Source organism: Salvelinus alpinus, chromosome 2 (genome assembly GCF_045679555.1).
Source record: "Salvelinus alpinus chromosome 2, SLU_Salpinus.1, whole genome shotgun sequence".
Lineage (NCBI taxonomy): Eukaryota > Metazoa > Chordata > Actinopteri > Salmoniformes > Salmonidae > Salvelinus > Salvelinus alpinus.
Window position 1 is genome coordinate 90,843,033 of NC_092087.1, and position 23,136 is coordinate 90,866,168.

Consider the following 23,136-nt stretch of genomic DNA (forward strand, 5'->3'; position numbering starts at 1 on the left):
GTGAACGCTCTGAGAGACTCTGGGTTGAGGTCAGTGATAAATGAATCTACAGTACTACTGCCAAGGGATGAGCTGTAGGTGTACCTACCAGGAGTCTCCTCGAAGCCTAATGTTGACTATGTACAGACACAGCGTGCGACAGAGCTGCAGGAGTTATGACCCATTTGTGTTGGTTGTTTTATCATAGTTGTGTCTAGGGGGGCCATACTTGGGAGGGAATACTGTCACCTCCAGGTAGCTGTTTGTCCCCCTGTGTGCTAACAGTGTCAGGTTCTTGTCCAGTTCTGGGATTTAGGTCCCCACAGACTAGTAGAGTACTAGTAGATGTCAGACTAGTAGAGTACCACAGACTAGTAGAGTACTAGTAGATGTCAGACTAGTAGAGTACTAGTAGATGTCAGACTAGTAGAGTACCACAGACTAGTAGAGTACTAGTAGATGTCAGACTAGTAGAGTACTAGTAGATGTCAGACTAGTAGAGTACTAGTAGATGTCAGACTAGTAGAGTACTAGTAGATGTCAGACTAGTAGAGTACTAGTAGATGTCAGACTAGTAGAGTACTAGTAGATGTCAGACTAGTAGAGTACCACAGACTAGTAGAGTACTAGTAGATGTCAGACTAGTAGAGTACTAGTAGATGTCAGACTAGTAGAGTACTAGTAGATGTCAGACTAGTAGAGTACTAGTAGATGTCAGACTAGTAGAGTACTAGTAGATGTCAGACTAGTAGAGTACTAGTAGATGTCAGACTAGTAGAGTACTAGTAGATGTCAGACTAGTAGAGTACTAGTAGATGTCAGACTAGTAGAGTACTAGTAGATGTCAGACTAGTAGAGTACTAGTAGATGTCAGACTAGTAGAGTACTAGTAGATGTCAGACTAGTAGAGTACTAGTAGATGTCAGACTAGTAGAGTACCACAGACTAGTTAAGTACATGTCCCTGGGCCTGGAAATGGTTGATCTCTCCCTCTAGGATGGAGAAGCTGTCATCGTTAAAGTATGGGGATTCTATTGGAGGGATATAGGTAGCACACATTTTTCTCTATTGAGTTAAAGAGTCCTTGTTAATTTCTAGCCAGATGTAAAATGTTCCAGTTTTTCCACTAATTTAATAAAGTGGAGGTCTGCTCTATACCAAATTAGCATACCTCCTGGTAGTTTGGTGGATGGGACTACCAGCTCTCTGTAACCTAGAGGGCAACCAGTGGCTCCGTCTCCTCTGTAACATGTTTCTTGTAGGATGACAATGTCTGTATTTCCAATTTATATGACAAAGTCCAGGTTCCTGCTCTTTAGGCCAAAGGCAGATGACCTCAGACCTTGTATATTCCAGGATGAGATAGTGAAGCTTTGTGTTCAATAGTGTCTAGTGTTGCCTCTCTCTCTTTCACTTTTATCACCCCCCCCCCCCCCCCCCCCTCTGTAGATTCTCCATCCTTGTAGAACTAATTAAAGTCTATTATGTAATTACGTTCTAATAAGTAATTCTATGGTCTGTAGTCTGAAGAGAAGAGGTTGTGTGATCGTCTGGTTGTGACACAGTGTTCTTGTTAGTTGGGGTCCAATTTAATTCCATTTCAATACAGACAATGAATCGCAATTCAATGTATCATTGATGACCATCATTTTCCATGTGGATTCTCAATCCATGAATGGAATTTCACTTCACTTCCTGAATTGACTGAGTTGAAACATGTAGTTTATGAGACTGTAACCTCGTCCCCCAGGATCAATAGAGAGAGAGACGACTGGTGGTGGAGATTATAGTAGATTTATTCATCAGTACTGATAACAGTCTGTAGGGGGCGATGTGGAGGTCGTTCTATTGGTTTACTGAGATCTCAGTAGCTTGTCTGTTATGTGATGACATCATTCATTAAGGGGGAGTTGGGTTGTAGAGGAGGGATGTTTCTTCTGTTCAGAAACTCATCTGTTGAGTTGATCATTTACAAAGACTGTATTTGGATCAATTACATGTCAGAAAATAGTAATACAATACATTTATGTATACTTTAACTATATTGTCATCATCTGAACAATGTGTTCCTCCTCTGCTGAAACAAACATGGTAACTTTAGAACAGAGAAATTGACAGTTTTAACACTTAGTCACCACAGCTAGCTGAGTTCTCTGGTGGTTTAGAAGTCTAACCTCCGGCCGGTTTGAACCAGTTTCACTCTGCAGCACATATAGACCTGATGACACTGAGGTCACTACAGAGAAATCATCAGGATGTGTAGGCTAATGCCCTCCCCCTCCACCACCACCATCACTATACTCATCTCCTTGACATGCAGAGAGAAAGAGAGAGAGACTGTTCATGATTGTTTATTTCACCTTTGTTTATTATCTACTTCACTTGCTTGGGCAATGTTAACATAACAGAGAGAGAGAGGAGAGAGAGAGGAGAGAGAGAGAGAGGAGAGAGAAGAGAGAGAGAGAGAGAGAGAGAGAGAGAGAGAGAGAGAGAGAGAGAGAGAGAGAGAGAGAGAGAGAGAGAGAGAGAGAGAGAGAGAGAGAGAGAGAGAGAGAGAGAGAGAGAGAGAGAGAGGTGTCAGATGAGGGAGGAGCTTTCATTTAAGGAAGACAGAGAGTTTCAGAAACACCCTGCTGTCAAGTGTGTAGCTGACAGAGACTCTTTTGTGGAACTGTGCTAGCTGGTAGTGTAGTAAAGTAACAGTATAGTAACTGTGATAGTAAAGTAACTTTAACAGTATAGTTACTGTTATATTAAAGTAACTTTAACAGTATAGTCACTGTGATAGTAAAGTAACTTTAACAGCATAGTAACTTTGGTAGTAAAGTAACTTTAACAGTATAGTAACTGTGATAGTAAAGTAACTTTAACAGTATAGTAACTGTGGTAGTAAAGTAACTTTAACAGTATAGTAACTGTGGTAGTAAAGTAACTTTAACAGTATAGTAACTGGGGTGGTAAAGTAACTTTAACAGTATAGTAACTGTGGTGGTAAAGTAACTTTAACAGTATATTAACTGAGGAGTAACTGTCCAGAATGAAGATACACCATGTTGTCTCTTGCTGTCTCCTCTCAGGTGAGGTCTGTCTGTCTGTCTGTCTGTCTGTCTGTCTGTCTGTCTGTCTGTCTGTCTGTCTGTCTGTCTGTCTGTCTGTCTGTCTGTCTGTCTGTCTGTATGTATGTATCAGGTTCTATAATACTGTCTGGATCATATAGTACAGAAGGAAGAAGATATGTATTTGTCTATAAGGAGCCAGAACGTTTTATAGTTCTGAGTTTGTTTTTCACATGTACCTCATGATAATGCACTGCACTTAGAATGTTTGATATGTTGGTCTTATACATGGGTTTGTGCAGGGTTAAAGTTAGACTTGATCAGGGTTAAAGTAAGATTTGAGCAGGGTTTAAGTTAGATTTGAGCAGGGTTAAAGTTAGATTTGAGCAGGGTTAAAGTTAGATTTGAGCAGGGTTAAAGTTAGATTTGAGCAGGGTTCAAGTTAGATTTGAGCAGGGTTAAAGTAAGATTTGAGCAGGGTTAAAGTTAGATTTGAGCAGGGTTAATGTTAGATTTGAGCAGGGTTCAAGTTAGATTTGAGCAGGGTTAAAGTTAGATTTGAGCAGGGTTAAAGTAAGACTAGGGCAGGGTTTAAGTTAGACTTGAGCAGGGTTAAAGTTAGATTTGAGCAGGGTTAAAGATAGATTTGAGCAGGGTTAAAGTTAGATTTGAGCAGGGTTAAAGTTAGACTTGAGCAGGGTTAAAGTAAGATTTGAGCAGGGTTTAAGTAAGATTTGAGCAGGGTTAAAGTAAGATTTGAGCAGGGTTAAAGTTAGATTTGAGCAGGGTTAAAGTAAGACTAGAGCAGGGTTTAAGTTAGATTTGAGCAGGGTTAAAGTTAGATTTGAGCAGGGTTAAAGTTAGACTTGAGCAGGGTTAAAGTAAGATTTGAGCAGGATTTAAGTTAGACTTGAGCAGGGTTAAAGTTAGACTTGAGCAGGGTTAAAGTTAGATTTGAGCAGGGTTAAAGATAGATTTGAGCAGGGTTAAAGTTAGATTTGAGCAGGGTTAAAGTTAGACTTGAGCAGGGTTAGAGTAAGATTTGAGCAGGGTTAAAGTTAGATTTGAGCAGGGTTAAAGTTAGATTTGAGCAGGGTTAAAGTATATCTCACAGGTCATTAGTTGTGACTGTACTGTGTGTTTCTGTTTGACAGCTCTGTGTGTTGATGTGTCAGCTGTCACTAAGGAAGTGGTAGGAGGACAAGTAATGTTCAGCTGCTCGTTCACTTGGGCAGGGACCCACAACAAATACTTCTGCAATGGGACATGTTCTGATGGAGACATTCTGGTTGAAACGAAGGGGAGCAAGAATGTATCTCAAGGTAGATACAGAATAGAAGACAAGGGAAATGTATTCTATTTGACCATCAAGAACCTGATGAAGACAGACTCTGGTACCTACTGGTGTGGAGTGAGGAGATATGGCCTAGACACACTCCAAGAGGTGCATCTCACAGTTACAGATGGTAAGTTAACACAGTTGTCTTGAACATTGTTAGTTTGTTAGAGGCTTTCTGAGTTATTTCAAGAGACATTAAATCAAAATGGTGACTGTATTTGTGTTGACCCATACTTTGTTTTCACATACAGCTCCTCCTAAACCGTCACCTGTCTCCTCCAGACCTCATGTCTCCACAACCCTCCCAAACCTCTCTACAACATTCCCAAACCTCTCTACAACATTCCCAAACACCTCCACAACCTTACAAAACCTCTCCACAACATTCCTGCCATCTGGAGACATCAGTGTTGGTCCTTCACAGAGAGCAGGTATGATGGACCTGTCCCTTGCCATCATTCTTTTACCTTCAGACAACTTTAAAATGCTGCTATAGACAGAAACAACAATATCTGGTCAAGCATTGGACAAATCTCTCTCTCTCTCTCTCTCTCTCTCTCTCTCTCTCTCTCTCTCTCTCTCTCTCTCTCTCTCTCTCTCTCTCTCTCTCTCTCTCTCTCTCTCTCTCTCTCTCTCACTACCTCTCTCTCTCTCTCTCAATTCAATTCAATTCAATTCAAAGGGCTTTATTGGCATGGGAAACATGTGTTAACATTGCCAAAGCAAGTGAGGTAGATATTATACAAAAGTGAAATAAACAATACAAATTAACAGTAAACATTACACATACAGAAGTTTCAAAACAATAAAGACATTACAAATGTTATATTATATATACACAGTGTTGTAACAATGTACAAATGGTTAAAGCACACAAGTTAAAATAAATAAGCATAAATATGGGTTGTATTTACAATGGTGTTTGTTCTTCACTGGTTGCCCTTTTCTTGTGGCAACAGGTCACAAATCTTGCTGCTGTGATGGCACACTGTGGAATTTCTCCCAGTAGATATGGGAGTTTATCAAAATTGGATTTATTTTCAAATTCTTTGTGGATCTGTGTAATCTGAGGGAAATATGTCTCTCTAATATGGTCATACATTGGGCAGGAGGTTAGGAAGTGCAGCTCAGTTTCCACCTCATTTTGTGGGCAGTGTGCACATAGCCTGTCTTCTCTTGAGAGCCATGTCTGCCTACGGCGGCCTTTCTCAATAGCAAGGCTATGCTCACTGAGTCTGTACATAGTCAAAGCTTTCCTTAAGTTTGGGTCAGTCACAGTGGTCAGGTATTCTGCCACTGTGTACTCTCTGTTTAGGGCCAAATAGCATTCTAGTTGGCTCTGTTTTTTTTGTTAATTCTTTCCAATGTGTCAAGTAATTATCTTTTTGTTTTCTCATGATTTGGTTGGGTCTAATTGTGCTGTTGTCCTGGGGCTCTGTGGGGTGTGTTTGTGTTTGTGAACAGAGCCCTAGGACCAGCTTGCTTAGGGGACTCTTCTCCAGGTTCATCTCTCTGTAGGTGATGGCTTTGTTATGGAAGGTTTGGGAATCGCTTCCTTTTAGGTGGTTGTAGAATTTAACAGCTCTTTTCTGGATTTTGATAATTAGTGGGTATCGGCCTAATTCTGCTCTGCATGCATTATTTGGTGTTCTACGTTGTACACGGAGGATATTTTTGCAGAATTCTGCATGCAGAGTCTCAATTTGGTGTTTGTCCCATTTTGTGAAATCTTGGTTGGTGAGCGGACCCCAGACCTCACAACCATAAAGGGCAATGGGCTCTATGACTGATTCAAGTATTTTTAGCCAGATCCTAATTGGTATGTTGAAATTTATGTTCCTTTTGATGGCATAGAAGGCCCTTCTTGCCTTGTCTCTCAGATCTCTCTCTCTCTCTCACTACCTCTCTCTCTCTTTCTTGGTCTCTCTCTCTCTCTCTCTCTTTCTTGGTCTCTCTCTCTCTCTCTCTCTCTCTCTCTCTCGGTCTCTCTCTCTCTCTCTCAAATTCAAAGTCAAGCTGCTTTATTGGCATGAAAAACATTGTGTCAATATTGCCAAAGCAACAATGTATACAATATACATTGTAATAAAATTATAAACAATAACAAATAATAATATAAAATGGCAGTAAATAATACAAAATTAAATACTCTGTCTCTCTCTCTCTCTCTCTCTGTCTCTCTTTCTCGGTCTCTCTCGCTCTCTCTCGCTTTCTCTCTTTCTCTGTCTCTCTCTCGCTCCCTCTGTCTCTCTTTCTCGGTCTCTCTCTCGCTCTCTCTTTCTCTCTCTCGCTCTCTCTTTCTCTCTCAATTCAATTCAATTCAATTCAATTTGCTTTATTGGCATGACGTAACAGTGTACATATTGCCAAAGCTTATTTACAATATAAAAAGAGAATCAAAATTGTCAACGGGACAACAGTAACAACAATAACCAAGTGTCAAAATAACCATACATTGAACAATAACAATAAACATACAGTAGAGTACATGTGCAGGTTGATTGGTCTGTCAGACACTGTCCCTCAACTTATGGCAGGCAGCAATGTAGTGCGCTGCCAACCCACAGCTCTCTGCGTCCTCCCCCAACAGGACGGGTAGCCTATCCTCATCAGAGAGGTCTTTGAAACCTTGAATAAGAGTTTCAAATTTGGGGAAATGACACTCTCTAATTGTTTTGTATTTTTGACATTTTGTCAGGAAATGCAGCTCTGTCTCGGGTTCTGCTGTTGTGCAGTGGTTGCACAGTCTTTCCTCTACAGGGAGCCAGGTTTTCCTGTGTCTACCCTTCTCAATGGCAAGGCTGTGCTCACTGAGCCTGTACTTTGTCAAGGTTTTTCTAAGGTTTTGATCAGTAACCATGGTCAAATATTTAGCCACGGTGTACTGTCGATTTAGGGCCAGATAGCACTGCATTTTGCTTTGTGTTTGTGCTTGTGTTTCCCAATAAGCAATATAGTTTTGTTTTGACTGTGTTGTAATTTGGTTTATCCTGATTGATTGGATGTTCTGGTCCTGAGGCTTCAGTGTGTTAGTAGAACAGGTTTGTGAACTCAGCCCCAGGACCAGCTGGATGAGGGGACTCTTTTCTTTGCTCAGCTCTTGGCATTGCAGGGCTTGGTAATGATATGAGAGGGGGTCACTGTATTTTAGATGTTTCCAAAACTTAATTGCTCTTTTTTGAGTTTTTATTATTAGTGGATATTTGCCTAATTCTGCCCTGCATGCATTGTTTGTAGTTTTCCTCTGGACATGTAGGATAATCTTACAGAACTCTGCATGCAGGGTTTCAATGGGATGTTTGTCCCATTTGGTGAAATCTTGTTTTGCAAGTGGACCCCACACCTCGCTGCCATAAAGTGCAATTGGTTCAATGATATATTCAATTAGTTTTAGCCAAATTTTAATAGGTATTTCAATTTGAATTTGCTTTTTAATGGCGTAGAATGCCCTGCGTGCTTTCTCTCTCAGTTCATTCACTGCCTCATTAAGGTGTCCAGTTGAGCTTATTTTTAAACCTAAGTAATTGTAGTGTGTGCAGTACTCTATATATTTTGTACCAATTGAGAACTTTGGTCTAATTCCCTGAGATCTGGATCTTCTCTGGAAAATCATTATTTTAGTCTTTTTGGGGTTTACTGCCAGGGCCCAGGTCTGGCAGTACTGCTCTAGCAGGTCCAGGCTCTGCTGTAGGCCATGTGCTGTGGGTGACAGCAGGCATAGGTCATCTGCGAAGAGTAGGCATTTAACCTCTGAATTGTGGAGACTAACACCAGGGGCTGAGGATTTTTCTAGAATAGTGGCCAATTCGTTGATGTAAATATTGAAGAGTGCAGGGCTCAGATTACAACCCTGACGAAGGCCCCGCCCCTGGTTAAAGAATTCTGTTCTTTTCTTGCCAATTTTAATGCTGCACGTATTGCCAGTATACATTGATTTAATTATGTCATATGTTTTACCCCCTACACCACTTTCAATAACTTTGTAGAACAGTCCTGTATGCCAAATAGAATCAAATGCTTTTTGGAAGTCGATAAAGCAAGCGTATATTTTGGTATTATTTTGGTGGACATGTTTATCTATCAGGGTGTGTAGGGTGTAAATATGATCAGTTGTGCGATGTTTTGGTATAAATCCAATTTGGCTATTACTCAGGACATTGTGCTTATTAAGGAAGTTTAGAACTCTTACATTTATAATACTACAGAAAACCTTCCCCAGGTTACTGTTCACACAAATGCCTCTGTAATTGTTAGGGTCAAATTTGTCTCCGTTTTTAAAGATTGGGGTTATGAGTCCTTGATTCCAGATGTCAGGGAAATAGCCTACACTCAGGATCAAATTAAACAGTTTTAATATAGCCAATTGAAATTTTGCACTAGTGAGTTTGAGCATCTCATTTAGGATGCCATCAGGTCCGCATGCCTTTTTAAATTTGAGAGCCTGAAGTTTCTTATAGAGCTCCTGGTCAGTAATTGGGGAGTCCAATGGATTTTGATTGTCCTTTATAGCTTTTTCTAATCCATTCAACTTCTCATGAATTTGGCGTTGTTCTGTGTTTGTGTCAATTTGAACGGTGTTGTAGAGTGTTTTAAAATGGGTTGTCCATATGTCACCATTTTGTATCGCTAATTCCTCTTGTTTAGATTTTTTTATTTTTTTCCAATTTTGCCAGAAGTTGTTTGTGTTTATGGACTCCTCAATTAGCGTCAGCTGCTTTCTGTTGTACTGGGCTTTTTTGGTTCTGAGTGTACGTTTATAGAGTTTTAAAGTCTCACAGTAATGAAGGCGTAATTCACCATTATTTGGGTCTCTGTGCTTTTGGTTGGATAGTGTTCTAATTTTTTTCCTTATAATTTTACAATCTGCATCAAACCAGTTGTCATCTGTGATCTTTTTTGTTTTGTTTTTTATCAATTTCAATTGTGCTTCTTTTGCCGTTTGCCTGAATATATAGTTGATGTTTTGTACTGCTAGATTGATGCCTTCTTTACTGTGAGTGAATGTGGTATCCAGAAAGTTATCTAAGAGTGTTTGGGTATTTTGGTTCCAGGTTGCTTTCTGGTATTCTTCTGTGCTGTTTTGGGCCCATCTGTATGAATGTCTGATGTTGTACAGCTTGCTGGGCTGTGAATGTGTGGTTGTTTCCATGTCTGCTCTTTTGAGGAACAATGTAATTTGGCTGTGATCAGACAGAGGTGTTAGTGGCTTGACAGTGAATGAGCTGAGAGAGAAAGGGTCAATGTCTGTGATCATATAGTCTACTGTACTGTGGCCAAGAGGTGAGCAGTAGGTGAATCTCCCCAAAGAGTCCCCCTGTAACCTACCATTGACAAAGTACAGACCCAAGCTTCTACAGAGCTGCAACAGATCCCTTCCGTTTTTGTTGACGGTGCTGTCACTGTTGTTTCTATGGGGGAGATTAAGACAGTTAGAAACATTATGGCCTGTAATAAAGCTGTCCCCTCGTGTGCTCGTTAGATCAGGTAGTGTTCCTGTACGTGCATTTGTGTCCCCACAGATGAGCACATTTCCCTGGGCCTGGAAATGGCACGTCTCTTCCTCAAGGGTGGGGAAGATCTCCTCTGAGTAATATGGGGATTCTGAGGGGGGGGATATAAATTGCACAAAGGAACACATCTTTTTCTGTCAGTACCAATTATTTTTTCAGTTTTAACCAAATGTGATATTTGCCAATTTTGAGGGGATCAATTAGATGTTGTAGTTCGGATTTGTACCAAATGATCAGTCCTCCAGAGTCTCTGCCTCTATTGACAGAGCTGTGTTTTTGTGACGGCACAATTACCTCTCTGTAACCTATGGGACAGTGAGTGACAATGTCAGCCTTACACCATGTCTCCTGCAGAATGATGATGTCAACATCTTTAAGATTTTTGTTGAACTCCAGTGCCAAACTCTTCAGTCCAAAGGTTGATGAGTTTAGGCCCTGAATGTTCCACATGCTAACTGATAGTGATTTCATGTTCCAAAAGAGAGAATAGCAGTCAGAAATACAGTAACTAACTATTAAGTTGTTAAGAGCGAGATAAACACGATAACAACTAACATTTTTTCTGTTATATATATAAATCTATTAATTGAACAAGTACATTTTAGTACAATAGGTGTGTGTGTGTGTGTGTGTGTGTGTGTGTGTGTGTGTGTGTGTGTGTGTGCGTCCGTCCGTGTGTGTTTAGTGCAGTTTAGTGCAGATGTATTGGAGGAGCTGTTTAATCTCACTTAATCCTACAGGGTTCTCTTGTCCTCTGACGACCTCTGCGTAGCTGCGCTGGTCCTGCTGTTGGGCCCTGTGGAGTGGAGGGGGGCCAGGTCTGGGCCGTGGGGCTTCCTCTCTGGTCTGGTAGGGGTGGTGGTCTGGTGCGGGGTAGTAGGCTGGGCCCGGTCCGGTCTGGCTAAGCCGATGGAAGTGGTGATGCTCTGGTGGTGGGTGGGGCCTGTGGGGTGCGCTGGGTCTGGTGTGGCGTTGTAGGGGCCTGGGGCTCCTTGGTGGTGCAGTGGTCTGGTAGGGGTCTCTGGGTGGTCCTCTGTCCAGTACGGCATGGGGTGTTTGTCTACCAAGTGCCACGTCCTTTAGAGACTTGGCAAACATCCCTACTGTCTGCTTCCTCAGGTGGGAGTAGTCGTGCAGATGTGCTGGGGTGATTGTTGGGTGGTGAGCACCATGTACGTTCGGGAGTAGGCCACACCCTCTGGTGATGTCAGCGTTGACTTTCTGAATGGTACGGGGATGAAAGTCTTTGCGGGGCAGCAGAGTGGAGATGGTGATGTGGGAGTTGGGGAACCGCTCAGAGGCCCTCTCTGCTACTCTGTTGACCAGGCTGCCTACTCTCTCCTGCTCCTCTCGCAGGTTGTTGGTGCCGGTGTGAATAATAATGTGGCCTGGTGTGCCAAAGTCAGGCTGGGACAGGATGTGGAGTGCATCCTGTGTTTTTGGGCACCATATTTTGCGCACCTTGTGTTGTGGGAAGAGTTTATCTTCTTGGAGGAACTTCCCATTTGAGTCAATGAGGATGGTCAACTCAGCAGGTTTTACCAGATTAGTGCGTTTACGGTCTGGGGCTGGAGTACACAGGGCCTGTGTACATGGAGGGGTGTGTTGGGGTGTGTCAGGGGGGGCCAGAGATCTTCTCTCTGTAGTAGGTGTCTCCATGTGAGCCTCCTTGTTGACTGGGGGTGTGGGTAAAGTGTTGTCGGTATGGGGGGGGGTTGTGGGTAAAGGTGGGTCAGTGGGGGTGTTAGGGGTGGTGAGGGGCTGCAGCTTCTCTCTATGAGTCTCTACAGTCTGTTCTCTGTGCTGTAGCACCCTCTTAATGACAGACAACTCCTTTGCCATCTCCTCCTTTACCTGCACCAGCTCTCTCCTCATGGTGGCCTTTACCTCCTCCAGCGCTGTGGTAAGGCTCTCTCTCAGCTCCTGGACAGAGTTCTTCAGCTGGGTCCTGCACTGGTTGATCTGGTCCTGTAGAAGCTCTGTGTCTGGACTGGTGGTGGTGTAGCTGGGGAGCTGCTCCTTCAGCTCAGTAACCCATACCTCTATCACTGCCAGCCTGTCTCTCAACAGGCTGATGGTAGTGGGGTCTTGGCTCTGGTGGTTGTAGGCAGGCAGGGGGGAGGATGGTCCTGCTGTTGGGGTGCCTGAGGTGAGGGGAGAGGTCGGGGTGCTGTCCTTGTCTTTGTTGCTTTCCGCTATCTTCGTTAGGGTGGGGAAGTCCTGCACAACAGAGCTGAGTGCAGCCCCACTGCCCTGGACCATGACAGTACCGTTCTGATACACGTTTACCGTCAGAAACCTGTTTTCCTGGTCCTTATCACTGTCCTCAAAAATGTGGATTTGCCTTCCCTTGCAGATACCTTTCTTCGTGGTATAGCTGAAATGCCTGGTTACAGCTGTATGCCAGGCAGTAGTGTGGTCTGTGTAAAATAACAGGTTTGTAACAGTCCTGTTTTGTGAGCAGTCGGCAAACAAAGTTTCTGGGTTCTCCCTCAGAATTCTGTGTTTAAAATTGATTCTTCCTTTCTCTGATTTGATTTCTGCTGGGTATTCAAAAAAAAGTGGGGAAAGTCTCTCAGTTTCTGTCGCTGCTAACGCTGCTAGCGCTGCCTCAGTGGCCATGTTGCTATGGTTACCACCAGTAAACAGTTAGAGCTAGACGGTAAGCTAGCTGACCGATTTGAATTTGGCTAGATACCACGATGAAGATTGGTCTTTCAACTCACTCTCTGTCAATTTTTTCCTCCTTTGTTGATCTTCAGTTGTACAATTTGATTACCTATACATTTTTTGCTAATTGAATCGTGTCAATCTCGCTCTTAACAACCAAAAAGTTATAACAAGTCAGGAGCTGTTCTTCTGCATGACTTCTCTCTCTCTCAATTCAATTCAATTCAATTCAAGGGGCTTTATTGGCATGGGAAACATGTGTTAACATTGCCAAAGCAAGTGAGGTAGATAATATACAAAAGTGAAATAAACAATAAAAATTAACAGTAAACATTACACATACAGAAGTTTCAAAACAATAAAGACATGACAAATGTCATATTATATATATACAGTGTTGTAACAATGTACAAATGGTTAAAGCACACAAGTTAAAATAAATAAACATAAATATGGGTTGTATTTACAATGGTGTTTGTTCTTCACTGGTTGCCCTTTTCTTGTGGCAACAGGTCACAAATCTTGCTGCTGTGATGGCACACTGTGGAATTTCACCCAGTAGATATGGGAGTTTATCAAAATTGGATTTGTTTTCGAATTCTTTGTGGATCTGTGTAATCTGAGGGAAATATGTCTCTCTAATATGGTCATACATTGGGCAGGAGGTTAGGAAGTGCAGCTCAGTTTCCACCTCATTTTGTGGGCAGTGAGCACATAGCCTGTCTTCTCTTGAGAGCCATGTCTGCCTACGGCGGCCTTTCTCAATAGCAAGGCTATGCTCACTGAGTCTGTACATAGTCAAAGCTTTCCTTAAGTTTGGGTCAGTCACAGTGGTCAGGTATTCTGCCACTGTATACTCTCTGTTTAGGGCCAAATAGCATTCTAGTTTGCTCTGTTTTTTTGTTAATTCTTTCCAATGTGTCAAGTAATTATCTTTTTGTTTTCTCATGATTTGGTTGGGTCTAATTGTGCTGTTGTCCTGGGGCTCTGTGGGGTGTGTTTGTGTTTGTGAACAGAGCCCTAGGACCAGCTTGCTTAGGGGACTCTTCTCCAGGTTCATCTCTCTGTAGGTGATGGCTTTGTTATGGAAGGTTTGGGAATCGCTTCCTTTTAGGTGGTTGTAGAATTTAACGGCTCTTTTCTGGATTTTGATAATTAGTGGGTATCGGCCTAATTCTGCTCTGCATGCATTATTTGGTGTTCTACGTTGTACACGGAGGATATTTTTGCAGAATTCTGCATGCAGAGTCTCAATTTGGTGTTTGTCCCATTTTGTGAAATCTTGGTTGGTGAGCGGACCCCAGACCTCACAACCATAAAGGGCAATGGGCTCTATGACTGATTCAAGTATTTTTAGCCAGATCCTAATTGGTATGTTGAAATTTATGTTCCTTTTGATGGCATAGAAGGCCCTTCTTGCCTTGTCTCTCAGATCGTTCACAGCTCTGTGGAAGCTACCTGTGGTGCTGATGTTTAGGCCGAGGTATGTATAGTTTTTTGTGTGCTCTAGGGCAACGGTGTCTAGATGGAATTTGTGGTCCTGGCGACTGGACCTTTTTTGGAACACCATTATTTTGGTCTTACTGAGATTTACTGTCAGGGCCCAGGTCTGACAGAATCTGTGCAGAAGATCTAGGTGCTGCTGTAGGCCCTCCTTGGTTGGTGATCATCAGCAAACAGTAGACATTTGACTTCGGATTCTAGTAGGGTGAGACCGGGTGCTGCAGACTGTTCTAGTGCCCGCGCCAATTCGTTGATATATATGTTGAAGAGGGTGGGGCTTAAGCTGCATCCCTGTCTCACCCCACGACCCTGTGTGAAGAAATGTGTGTGTTTTTTGCCAATTTTAACCGCACACTTGTTGTTTGTGTACATGGATTTTATGATGTCGTATGTTTTACCCCCAACACCACTTTCCATCAATTTGTATAGCAGACCCTCATGCCAAATTGAGTCGAAGGCTTTTTTGAAATCAACAAAGCATGAGAAGACTTTGCCTTTGTTTTGGTTTGTTTGGTTGTCAATTAGGGTGTGTAGGGTGAATACATGGTCTGTTGTACGGTAATTTGGTAAAAAGCCAATTTGACATTTGCTCAGTACATTGTTTTCATTGAGGAAATGTACGAGTCTGCTGTTAATGATAATGCAGAGTATTTTCCCAAGGTTACTGTTGACGCATATTCCACGGTAGTTATTGGGGTCAAATTTGTCTCCACTTTTGTGGATTGGGGTGATCAGTCCTTGGTTCCAAATATTGGGGAAGATGCCAGAGCTAAGGACGATGTTAAAGAGTTTTAATATAGCCAATTGGAATTTGTTGTCTGTATATTTGATCATTTCATTAAGGATACCATCAACACCACAGGCCTTTTTGGGTTGGAGGGTTTTTATTTTGTCCTGTAACTCATTCAAGGTAATTGGAGAATCCAGTGGGTTCTGGTAGTCTTTAATGGTTGATTCTAGGATTTGTATTTGATCATGTATATGTTTTTGCTCTTTATTCTTTGTTATAGAGCCAAAAAGATTGGAGAAGTGGTTTACCCATACATCTCCATTTTGGATAGATAATTCTTCGTGTTGTTGTTTGTTTAGTGTTTTCCAATTTTCCCAGAATTGGTTAGAGTCTATGGATTCTTCAATTACATTGAGCTGATTTCTGACGTGCTGTTCCTTCTTTTTCCGTAGTGTATTTCTGTATTGTTTTAGTGATTCACCATAGTGAAGGCGTAGACTCAGGTTTTCCGGGTCTCTATGTTTTTGGTTGGACAGGTTTCTCAATTTATTTCTTAGATTTTTGCATTCTTTATCAAACCATTTGTCATTGTTGTTCATTTTCTTCGGTTTTCTATTTGAGATTTTTAGATTTGATAGGGAAGCTGAGAGGTCAAATATACTGTTAAGATTTTCTACTGCCAAGTTTACACCTTCACTATTGCAGTGGAACGTTTTACCCAGGAAGTTGTCTAAAAGGGATTGAATTTGCTGTTGCCTAATTGTTTTTTGGTAGGTTTCCAAACTGCATTCCTTCCATCTATAGCATTTCTTAATGTTACTCAGTTCCTTTGGCTTTGATGCCTCATGATTGAGTATTGCTCTGTTCAAGTAGACTGTGATTTTGCTGTGGTCTGATAGGGGTGTCAGTGGGCTGACTGTGAACGCTCTGAGAGACTCTGGGTTGAGGTCAGTGATAAAGTAGTCTACAGTGCTACTGCCAAGAGATGAGCTATAGGTGTACCTACCATAGGAGTCCCCTCGAAGCCTACCATTGACTATGTACATACCCAGCGTGCGACAGAGCTGCAGGAGTTGTGACCCGTTTTTGTTGGTTATGTTGTCATAGTTGTGCCTAGGTGGGCATATGGGGGAGGGAATGCTGTCACCTCCAGGTAGGTGTTTGTCCCCCTGTGTGCTGAGGGTGTCAGGTTCCTGTCCAGTTCTGGCATTTAGGTCGCCACAGACTAATACATGTCCCTGGGCCTGGAAATGATTGATTTCCCCCTCCAGGATGGAGAAGCTGTCTTCATTAAAGTATGGGGATTCTAGTGGGGGGATATAGGTAGCACACAGGAGGACATTTTTCTCTGTTAAGATAATTTCCTTTTGAATTTCAAGCCAAATGTAAAATGTTCCTGTTTTGATTAATTTAATGGAGTGAGTTAGGTCTGCTCTATACCAAATTAGCATTCCCCCTGAGTCCCTTCCCTGTTTCACACCTGGTAGTTTGGTGGATGGGACTACCAGCTCTCTGTAACCTAGAGGGCAACCAGTGGGTCCGTCTCCTCTACACCATGTTTCTTGCAGGATGACAATGTCTGCATTACCGATTTCTTTGGTGAAGTCCGGGTTCCTGCTCTTTAGGCCAAAGGCAGATGACCTCAGACCTTGGATATTCCAGGATGATATAGTGAAGGCTTTTTGTTCCATAAAGTGTCCAATGTTGTTGGTCGGGGTTTGGCCTCAGGCCAGTAAGTGTGAGCAGAGCCTGCTGAGCATCTGGTACATGCCGTTGGCTTGGGCGAGTGTAAGAGTGGGGGTTGGGCCTGTTTGCCCGCTCACTACCTGGGCGTATGTGTGACTTCCATGTTGATGCCCTCTTTGCGGGGGTGGGGTGCATGGGGTGGGCAGGAGTGGCATGGGTCTGATCTGAGGGGGCCTAAATTGGGTGTGGGCATGGTTGATGTGGGGGGGGTGTGTAGGTCTAGGGGGGGGTCCTGGAGGTCTTGGAGGGTGTCTCGCTGGTCTGGGTGGGGTGTCTATTGATCTGTTGCTCCTGTGTGAAGTGTTGGGGCTTCGTTTGAGAGCGATGTCCTTTAGAGTCCGGGCAAAGGTGGGCACTGCTGCCTTGTAGAGGTGGACCTGGTCATAGAGGCTGTTCAAGTCCAGGGTGGAGTGGTGGGCCAGAAAAACATTTGGTTTTGAGGCACAGTCACGGGAAATGCTTGCGTTTACCCGCTGTATTGTAGCAGGGTGGAAGTCTTTTCGTGGTAGCAGGGTGGAGATAACCACTTGTGCGTTGGGGAAAGTAGAAGAAGCTTTTTCAATCACTCCCTTCAGTGCTGTGGCCACCCTTTCCTGCTGTGCTCTCAGGTCGTTTGTGCCTGTGTGTATTATTATGTGGCTAGGTGAGCCTAGTTTGTCCCCAGACAGAAGGTCTAGGGCGCACTGGGTGTTTGGACACCAGAGTTTAGACACACTGTGTTTGGGAAAAAGTTTTTTTACTTCTATATATTTCCCATTTGAGTCCATAAGGAGAAAAATCGGTGTCTTGTGTTTGTCCTCAGTGGGTGTGGGGGGGTTGTCAGGAGGGCTATCAGGGTGGCTGACAGGGGGGGTGCTCAGAGGGGGTGAGAGCTGCTGGGCTTGGGGTTTTTCTTTTGTCTGTTCTGCTGTGATGTCGACTCTATGGTCAGGGTCTGGTGTGGACTGTTCTGCTGTGGTGTCGAGACTTTTGTCGGGTGCTGAGGTGGGCTGTTCTGCTGGCGTCTCTGTGGGGATGGCCACCTCCCTAGTGGGTTGTTCTCTGTCACATGCCATCCCCCTCAACCTCTCCTCCAGCAGTCTGATCCTCTCCTCCATCCCCCTCTCCCTCTCCTCCAGCAGTCTGATCCTCTCCTCTAGTGCTTTGTTCTGCTCCTGCTTCTGCTCTTTCTCCTGTTGAAGTTGTCTCACCACTGTACAGAGTGCAGATATGTCTCTCTCCACCTCCAGCTCTCCTGGTCTGGTTAAGGGGTTGTTGTGCTGGACTGTTGTATGGGTCTGTGCTGACTGGAGTGTAATCACCTGCTGTTCCAGCTCCACCTGCCTTACCTCCAGCTGGGTAAATGTATCCTTCATTTCAATGAGGGAGGAGTGCTCTGTACTGGGAGGTTGACTGTTTGCTGAGGGTTGCTCGTCTGTGGGGTTATATGGTGAGGAGGTCTGGTCTGACCCACTTGGGGTGGGGGTATCTTTATCAAGGGAGAGCTTCTCCTGCTGGGCTAGTTCTTTGATTAGATGAAAGTCCAGCTGAAACTGTTTGGGGTTGCCCTGTACCATTACTGTTCCAGACTTATATAGATTTATATTAGCTGACTCCTCGTCCTCGTTGTCAAGAATCCTGAGTTTCCACCCCTCGTTAACCCCCCCTCTCTTGACAGAGGGGTAGTGTGCTAATATAGCACTGTGCCATGCCAGAGGATGGTTTGTGTGGAAGATAAGGTTGCTGATGTTCCCATTTTTGTAATAGTCAGCAAAAAGTGTCTCTTGATTTTCCATAAGGAGCTTCATTTTGTGATCTTTTCTTGCCTTATCATTCTTAACACTCACAGGGTAATGTATTTTAATTACCTCTGAACAGCGGGAGGCAGCTTCTAAGGCCTCTCCATTTGGTTGGGGTAGACTATTCGACTCTCCTGCCATTGTTGGGCTAATGTGCTTTGACACCTCTCACTTGACACGTCAGTGCTAGTTGAAGCTGTATCAAGCTTGGAAGAATTATGTTACCATTCAGGCCTTATAAAGTAATGTCATGTATTTTTCTTCTTGGCTTTTGGAAATAGAATATAGTTTCAGACTAAACATTACTCACTCAGTTCCAGGTTGGGTGGTGTTTTCAGGTTTCTGTTGTTTTCCAGAGAATATGCTGTAAAGAATTATAAACCTTGGTTGTTGTGAACTTTTCAGGTGATTCCGTAATTCCGTCCAAAATCAGGTTGTAGGTTTTGAGTTTTGATTTGAAGTGAAGGTTATGTAGTAGAGGGTAGCATCCTGTATGTGTTCCTGACAAAAAATCCAAGTTTATCTAACTCTAAACCTATATTTTTTAAAGAAAATGCTGAAAAATGCAGGAGCTCATCTGATCATGACCTCTCTCTCTCTCTCAATTCAATTCAATTCAAGGGGCTTTATTGGCATGGGAAACATGTGTTAACATTGCCAAAGCAAGTGAGGTAGATAATACACAAAAGTGAAATAAACAATACAAATTAACAGTAAACATTACACATACAGAAGTTTCAAAACAAGAAAGACATTACAAATGTCATATTATATATATACAGTGTTGTAACAATGTACAAATGGTTAAAGCACACAAGTTAAAATAAATAAGCATAAATATGGGTTGTATTTACAATGGTGTTTGTTCTTCACTGGTTGCCCTTTTCTTGTGGCAACAGGTCACAAATCTTGCTGCTGTGATGGCACACTGTGGAATTTCACCCAGTAGATATGGGAGTTTATCAAAATTGGATTTGTTTTCAAATTCTTTGTGGATCTGTGTAATCTGAGGGAAATATGTCTCTCTAATATGGTCATACATTGGGCAGGAGGTTAGGAAGTGCAGCTCAGTTTCCACCTCATTTTGTGGGCAGTGAGCACATAGCCTGTCTTCTCTTGAGAGCCATGTCTGCCTACGGCGGCCTTTCTCAATAGCAAGGCTATGCTCACTGAGTCTGTACATAGTCAAAGCTTTCCTTAAGTTTGGGTCAGTCACAGTGGTCAGGTATTCTGCCACTGTGTACTCTCTGTTTAGGGCCAAATAGCATTCTAGTTTGCTCTGTTTTTTTGTTAATTCTTTCCAATGTGTCAAGTAATTATCTTTTTGTTTTCTCATGATTTGGTTGGGTCTAATTGTGCTGTTGTCCTGGGGCTCTGTGGGGTGTGTTTGTGTTTGTGAACAGAGCCCTAGGACCAGCTTGCTTAGGGGACTCTTCTCCAGGTTCATCTCTCTGTAGGTGATGGCTTTGTTATGGAAGGTTTGGGAATCGCTTCCTTTTAGGTGGTTGTAGAATTTAACGGCTCTTTTCTGGATTTTGATAATTAGTGGGTATCGGCCTAATTCTGCTCTGCATGCATTATTTGGTGTTCTACGTTGTACACGGAGGATATTTTTGCAGAATTCTGCATGCAGAGTCTCAATTTGGTGTTTGTCCCATTTTGTGAAATCTTGGTTGGTGAGCGGACCCCAGACCTCACAACCATAAAGGGCAATGGGCTCTATGACTGATTCAAGTATTTTTAGCCAGATCCTAATTGGTATGTTGAAATTTATGTTCCTTTTGATGGCATAGAATGCCCTTCTTGCCTTGTCTCTCAGATCGTTCACAGCTCTGTGGAAGCTACCTGTGGTGCTGATGTTTAGGCCGAGGTATGTATAGTTTTTTGTGTGCTCTAGGGCAACGGTGTCTAGATGGAATTTGTGGTCCTGGCGACTGGACCTTTTTTGGAACACCATTATTTTGGTCTTACTGAGATTTACTGTCAGGGCCCAGGTCTGACAGAATCTGTGCAGAAGATCTAGGTGCTGTTGTAGGCCCTCCTTGGTTGGTGACAGAAGCACCAGATCATCAGCAAACAGTAGACATTTGACTTCGGATTCTAGTAGGGTGAGACCGGGTGCTGCAGACTGTTCTAGTGCCCGCGCCAATTCATTGATATATATGTTGAAGAGGGTGGGGCTTAAGCTGCATCCCTGTCTCACCCCACGACCCTGTGAGAAGAAATGTGTGTGTCTTTTGCCAATTTTAACCGCACACTTGTTGTTTGTGTACATGGATTTTATAATGTCGTATGTTTTACCCCCAACACCACTTTCCATCAATTTGTATAGCAGACCCTCATGCCAAATTGAGTCGAAGGCTTTTTTGAAATCAACAAAGCATGAGAAGACTTTGCCTTTGTTTTGGTTTGTTTGGTTGTCAATTAGGGTGTGTAGGGTGAATACATGGTCTGTTGTACGGTAATTTGGTAAAAAGCCAATTTGACATTTGCTCAGTACATTGTTTTCATTGAGGAAATGTACGAGTCTGCTGTTAATGATAATGCAGAGTATTTTCCCAAGGTTACTGTTGACGCATATTCCACGGTAGTTATTGGGGTCAAATTTGTCTCCACTTTTGTGGATTGGGGTGATCAGTCCTTGGTTCCAAATATTGGGGAAGATGCCAGAGCTAAGGACGATGTTAAAGAGTTTTAATATAGCCAATTGGAATTTGTTGTCTGTATATTTGATCATTTCATTAAGGATACCATCAACACCACAGGCCTTTTTGGGTTGGAGGGTTTTTATTTTGTCCTGTAACTCATTCAAGGTAATTGGAGAATCCAGTGGGTTCTGGTAGTCTTTAATAGTTGATTCTAGGATTTGTATTTGATCATGTATATGTTTTTGCTCTTTATTCTTTGTTATAGAGCCAAAAAGATTGGAGAAGTGGTTTACCCATACATCTCCATTTTGGATAGATAATTCTTCGTGTTGTTGTTTGTTTAGTGTTTTCCAATTTTCCCAGAATTGGTTAGAGTCTATGGATTCTTCAATTACATTGAGCTGATTTCTGACGTGCTGTTCCTTCTTTTTCCGTAGTGTATTTCTGTATTGTTTTAGTGATTCACCATAGTGAAGGCGTAGACTCAGGTTTTCCGGGTCTCTATGTTTTTGGTTGGACAGGTTTCTCAATTTATTTCTTAGATTTTTGCATTCTTTATCAAACCATTTGTCATTGTTGTTCATTTTCTTCGGTTTTCTATTTGAGATTTTTAGATTTGATAGGGAAGCTGAGAGGTCAAAAATACTGTTAAGATTTTCTACTGCCAAGTTTACACCTTCACTATTGCAGTGGAACGTTTTACCCAGGAAGTTGTCTAAAAGGGATTGAATTTGCTGTTGCCTAATTGTTTTTTGGTAGGTTTCCAAACTGCATTCCTTCCATCTATAGCATTTCTTAATGTTACTCAGTTCCTTTGGCTTTGATGCCTCATGATTGAGTATTGCTCTGTTCAAGTAGACTGTGATTTTGCTGTGGTCTGATAGGGGTGTCAGTGGGCTGACTGTGAACGCTCTGAGAGACTCTGGGTTGAGGTCAGTGATAAAGTAGTCTACAGTGCTACTGCCAAGAGATGAGCTATAGGTGTACCTACCATAGGAGTCCCCTCGAAGCCTACCATTGACTATGTACATACCCAGCGTGCGACAGAGCTGCAGGAGTTGTGACCCGTTTTTGTTGGTTATGTTGTCATAGTTGTGCCTAGGTGGGCATATGGGGGAGGGAATGCTGTCACCTCCAGGTAGGTGTTTGTCCCCCTGTGTGCTGAGGGTGTCAGGTTCCTGTCCAGTTCTGGCATTTAGGTCGCCACAGACTAATACATGTCCCTGGGCCTGGAAATGATTGATTTCCCCCTCCAGGATGGAGAAGCTGTCTTCATTAAAGTATGGGGATTCTAGTGGGGGGATATAGGTAGCACACAGGAGGACATTTTTCTCTGTTAAGATAATTTCCTTTTGAATTTCTAGCCAAATGTAAAATGTTCCTCGCTCCCTCTGTCTCTCTCTCTCGCTCCCTCTCTCTCTCTCTCTCTCTCGCTCCCTCTCTCTCTCTCTCTCTTTCCCTCTGTCTCTCTCTCTCGCTCCCTCTCTCTCTCTCTCGCTCCGTCTGTCTCTCTCTCTCGCTCCCTCTGTCTCTCTCTCTCGCTCCCTCTGTCTCTCTCTCTCGCTCCCTCTGTTTCCCTCTCTCTCTCGCTCTCTCTCTCGCTCCCTCTCTCTCTCTTAATCTTTCCCTCTGTCTCTCTCTCTCGCTCCCTCTCTCTCTCTCTCGCTCCGTCTGTCTCTCTCTCTCGCTCCCTCTGTCTCTCTCTCTCGCTCCCTCTGTCTCTCTCTCTCGCTCCCTCTGTCTCTCTCTCTCGCTCCCTCTCTCTCTCTCTCTCTCTCTCTCTCTCTCTCTCTCTCTGTCTCTCTGTCTCTGTCTCGGTCTCTCTCTCGCCCCCTCTGTCTCTCTGTCTCTCTTTCTCTCTGTCTTTCTCTCTCTCTCTCTGTCTCTCTCTGTCTCTGTCTCTGTCTCTGTCTCTCTCTCTCTCTGACTCTGCCTCTATTTCTCGCTCCCTCTCTCGGTCTCTCTTTCTCTGTCTCTCTCTCTCTCTCTCTCTCTCTCTCTCTCTCTCTCTCTCTCTCTTTCTCGGTCTCTCTCTCGCTCCCTCTGTCTCTCTTTCTTGGTCTCTCTCTCTCTCTGTCTCTCTCTCTTTCTTGGTCTCTCTCTCTCTCTCTCTCTCTCTCTCTCTCTCTCTCTCTCTTCTCTCTCTCTCTCTCTCTCTCGCTCCCTCTCTCTCTTTC

The 23,136-nt window shown here is 43.2% G+C and overlaps 1 protein-coding gene across 3 annotated transcripts in view; it reads left to right on the forward strand.

Annotated features, from left to right (window-relative positions):
• Window positions 1–2,615: 2,615 nt before the first annotated feature.
• Window positions 2,616–23,136, forward strand: part of LOC139568209 (uncharacterized) — a 57,237-nt gene continuing 36,716 nt past the window's right edge. Inside the window, exons 1-3 of one of the 3 annotated variants that reach the window (XM_071389952.1) lie at window positions 2,616–3,056; window positions 4,190–4,501; window positions 4,626–4,805. In XM_071389952.1, coding sequence (XP_071246053.1) covers window positions 3,017–3,056; window positions 4,190–4,501; window positions 4,626–4,805 — 532 coding nt within the window. In that variant the 5' untranslated portion in view covers window positions 2,616–3,016. The remainder of the gene's footprint in view (window positions 3,057–4,189; window positions 4,502–4,625; window positions 4,806–23,136) is intronic. The other 2 variants (XM_071389953.1, XM_071389951.1) reach the window with 2 other exon arrangements.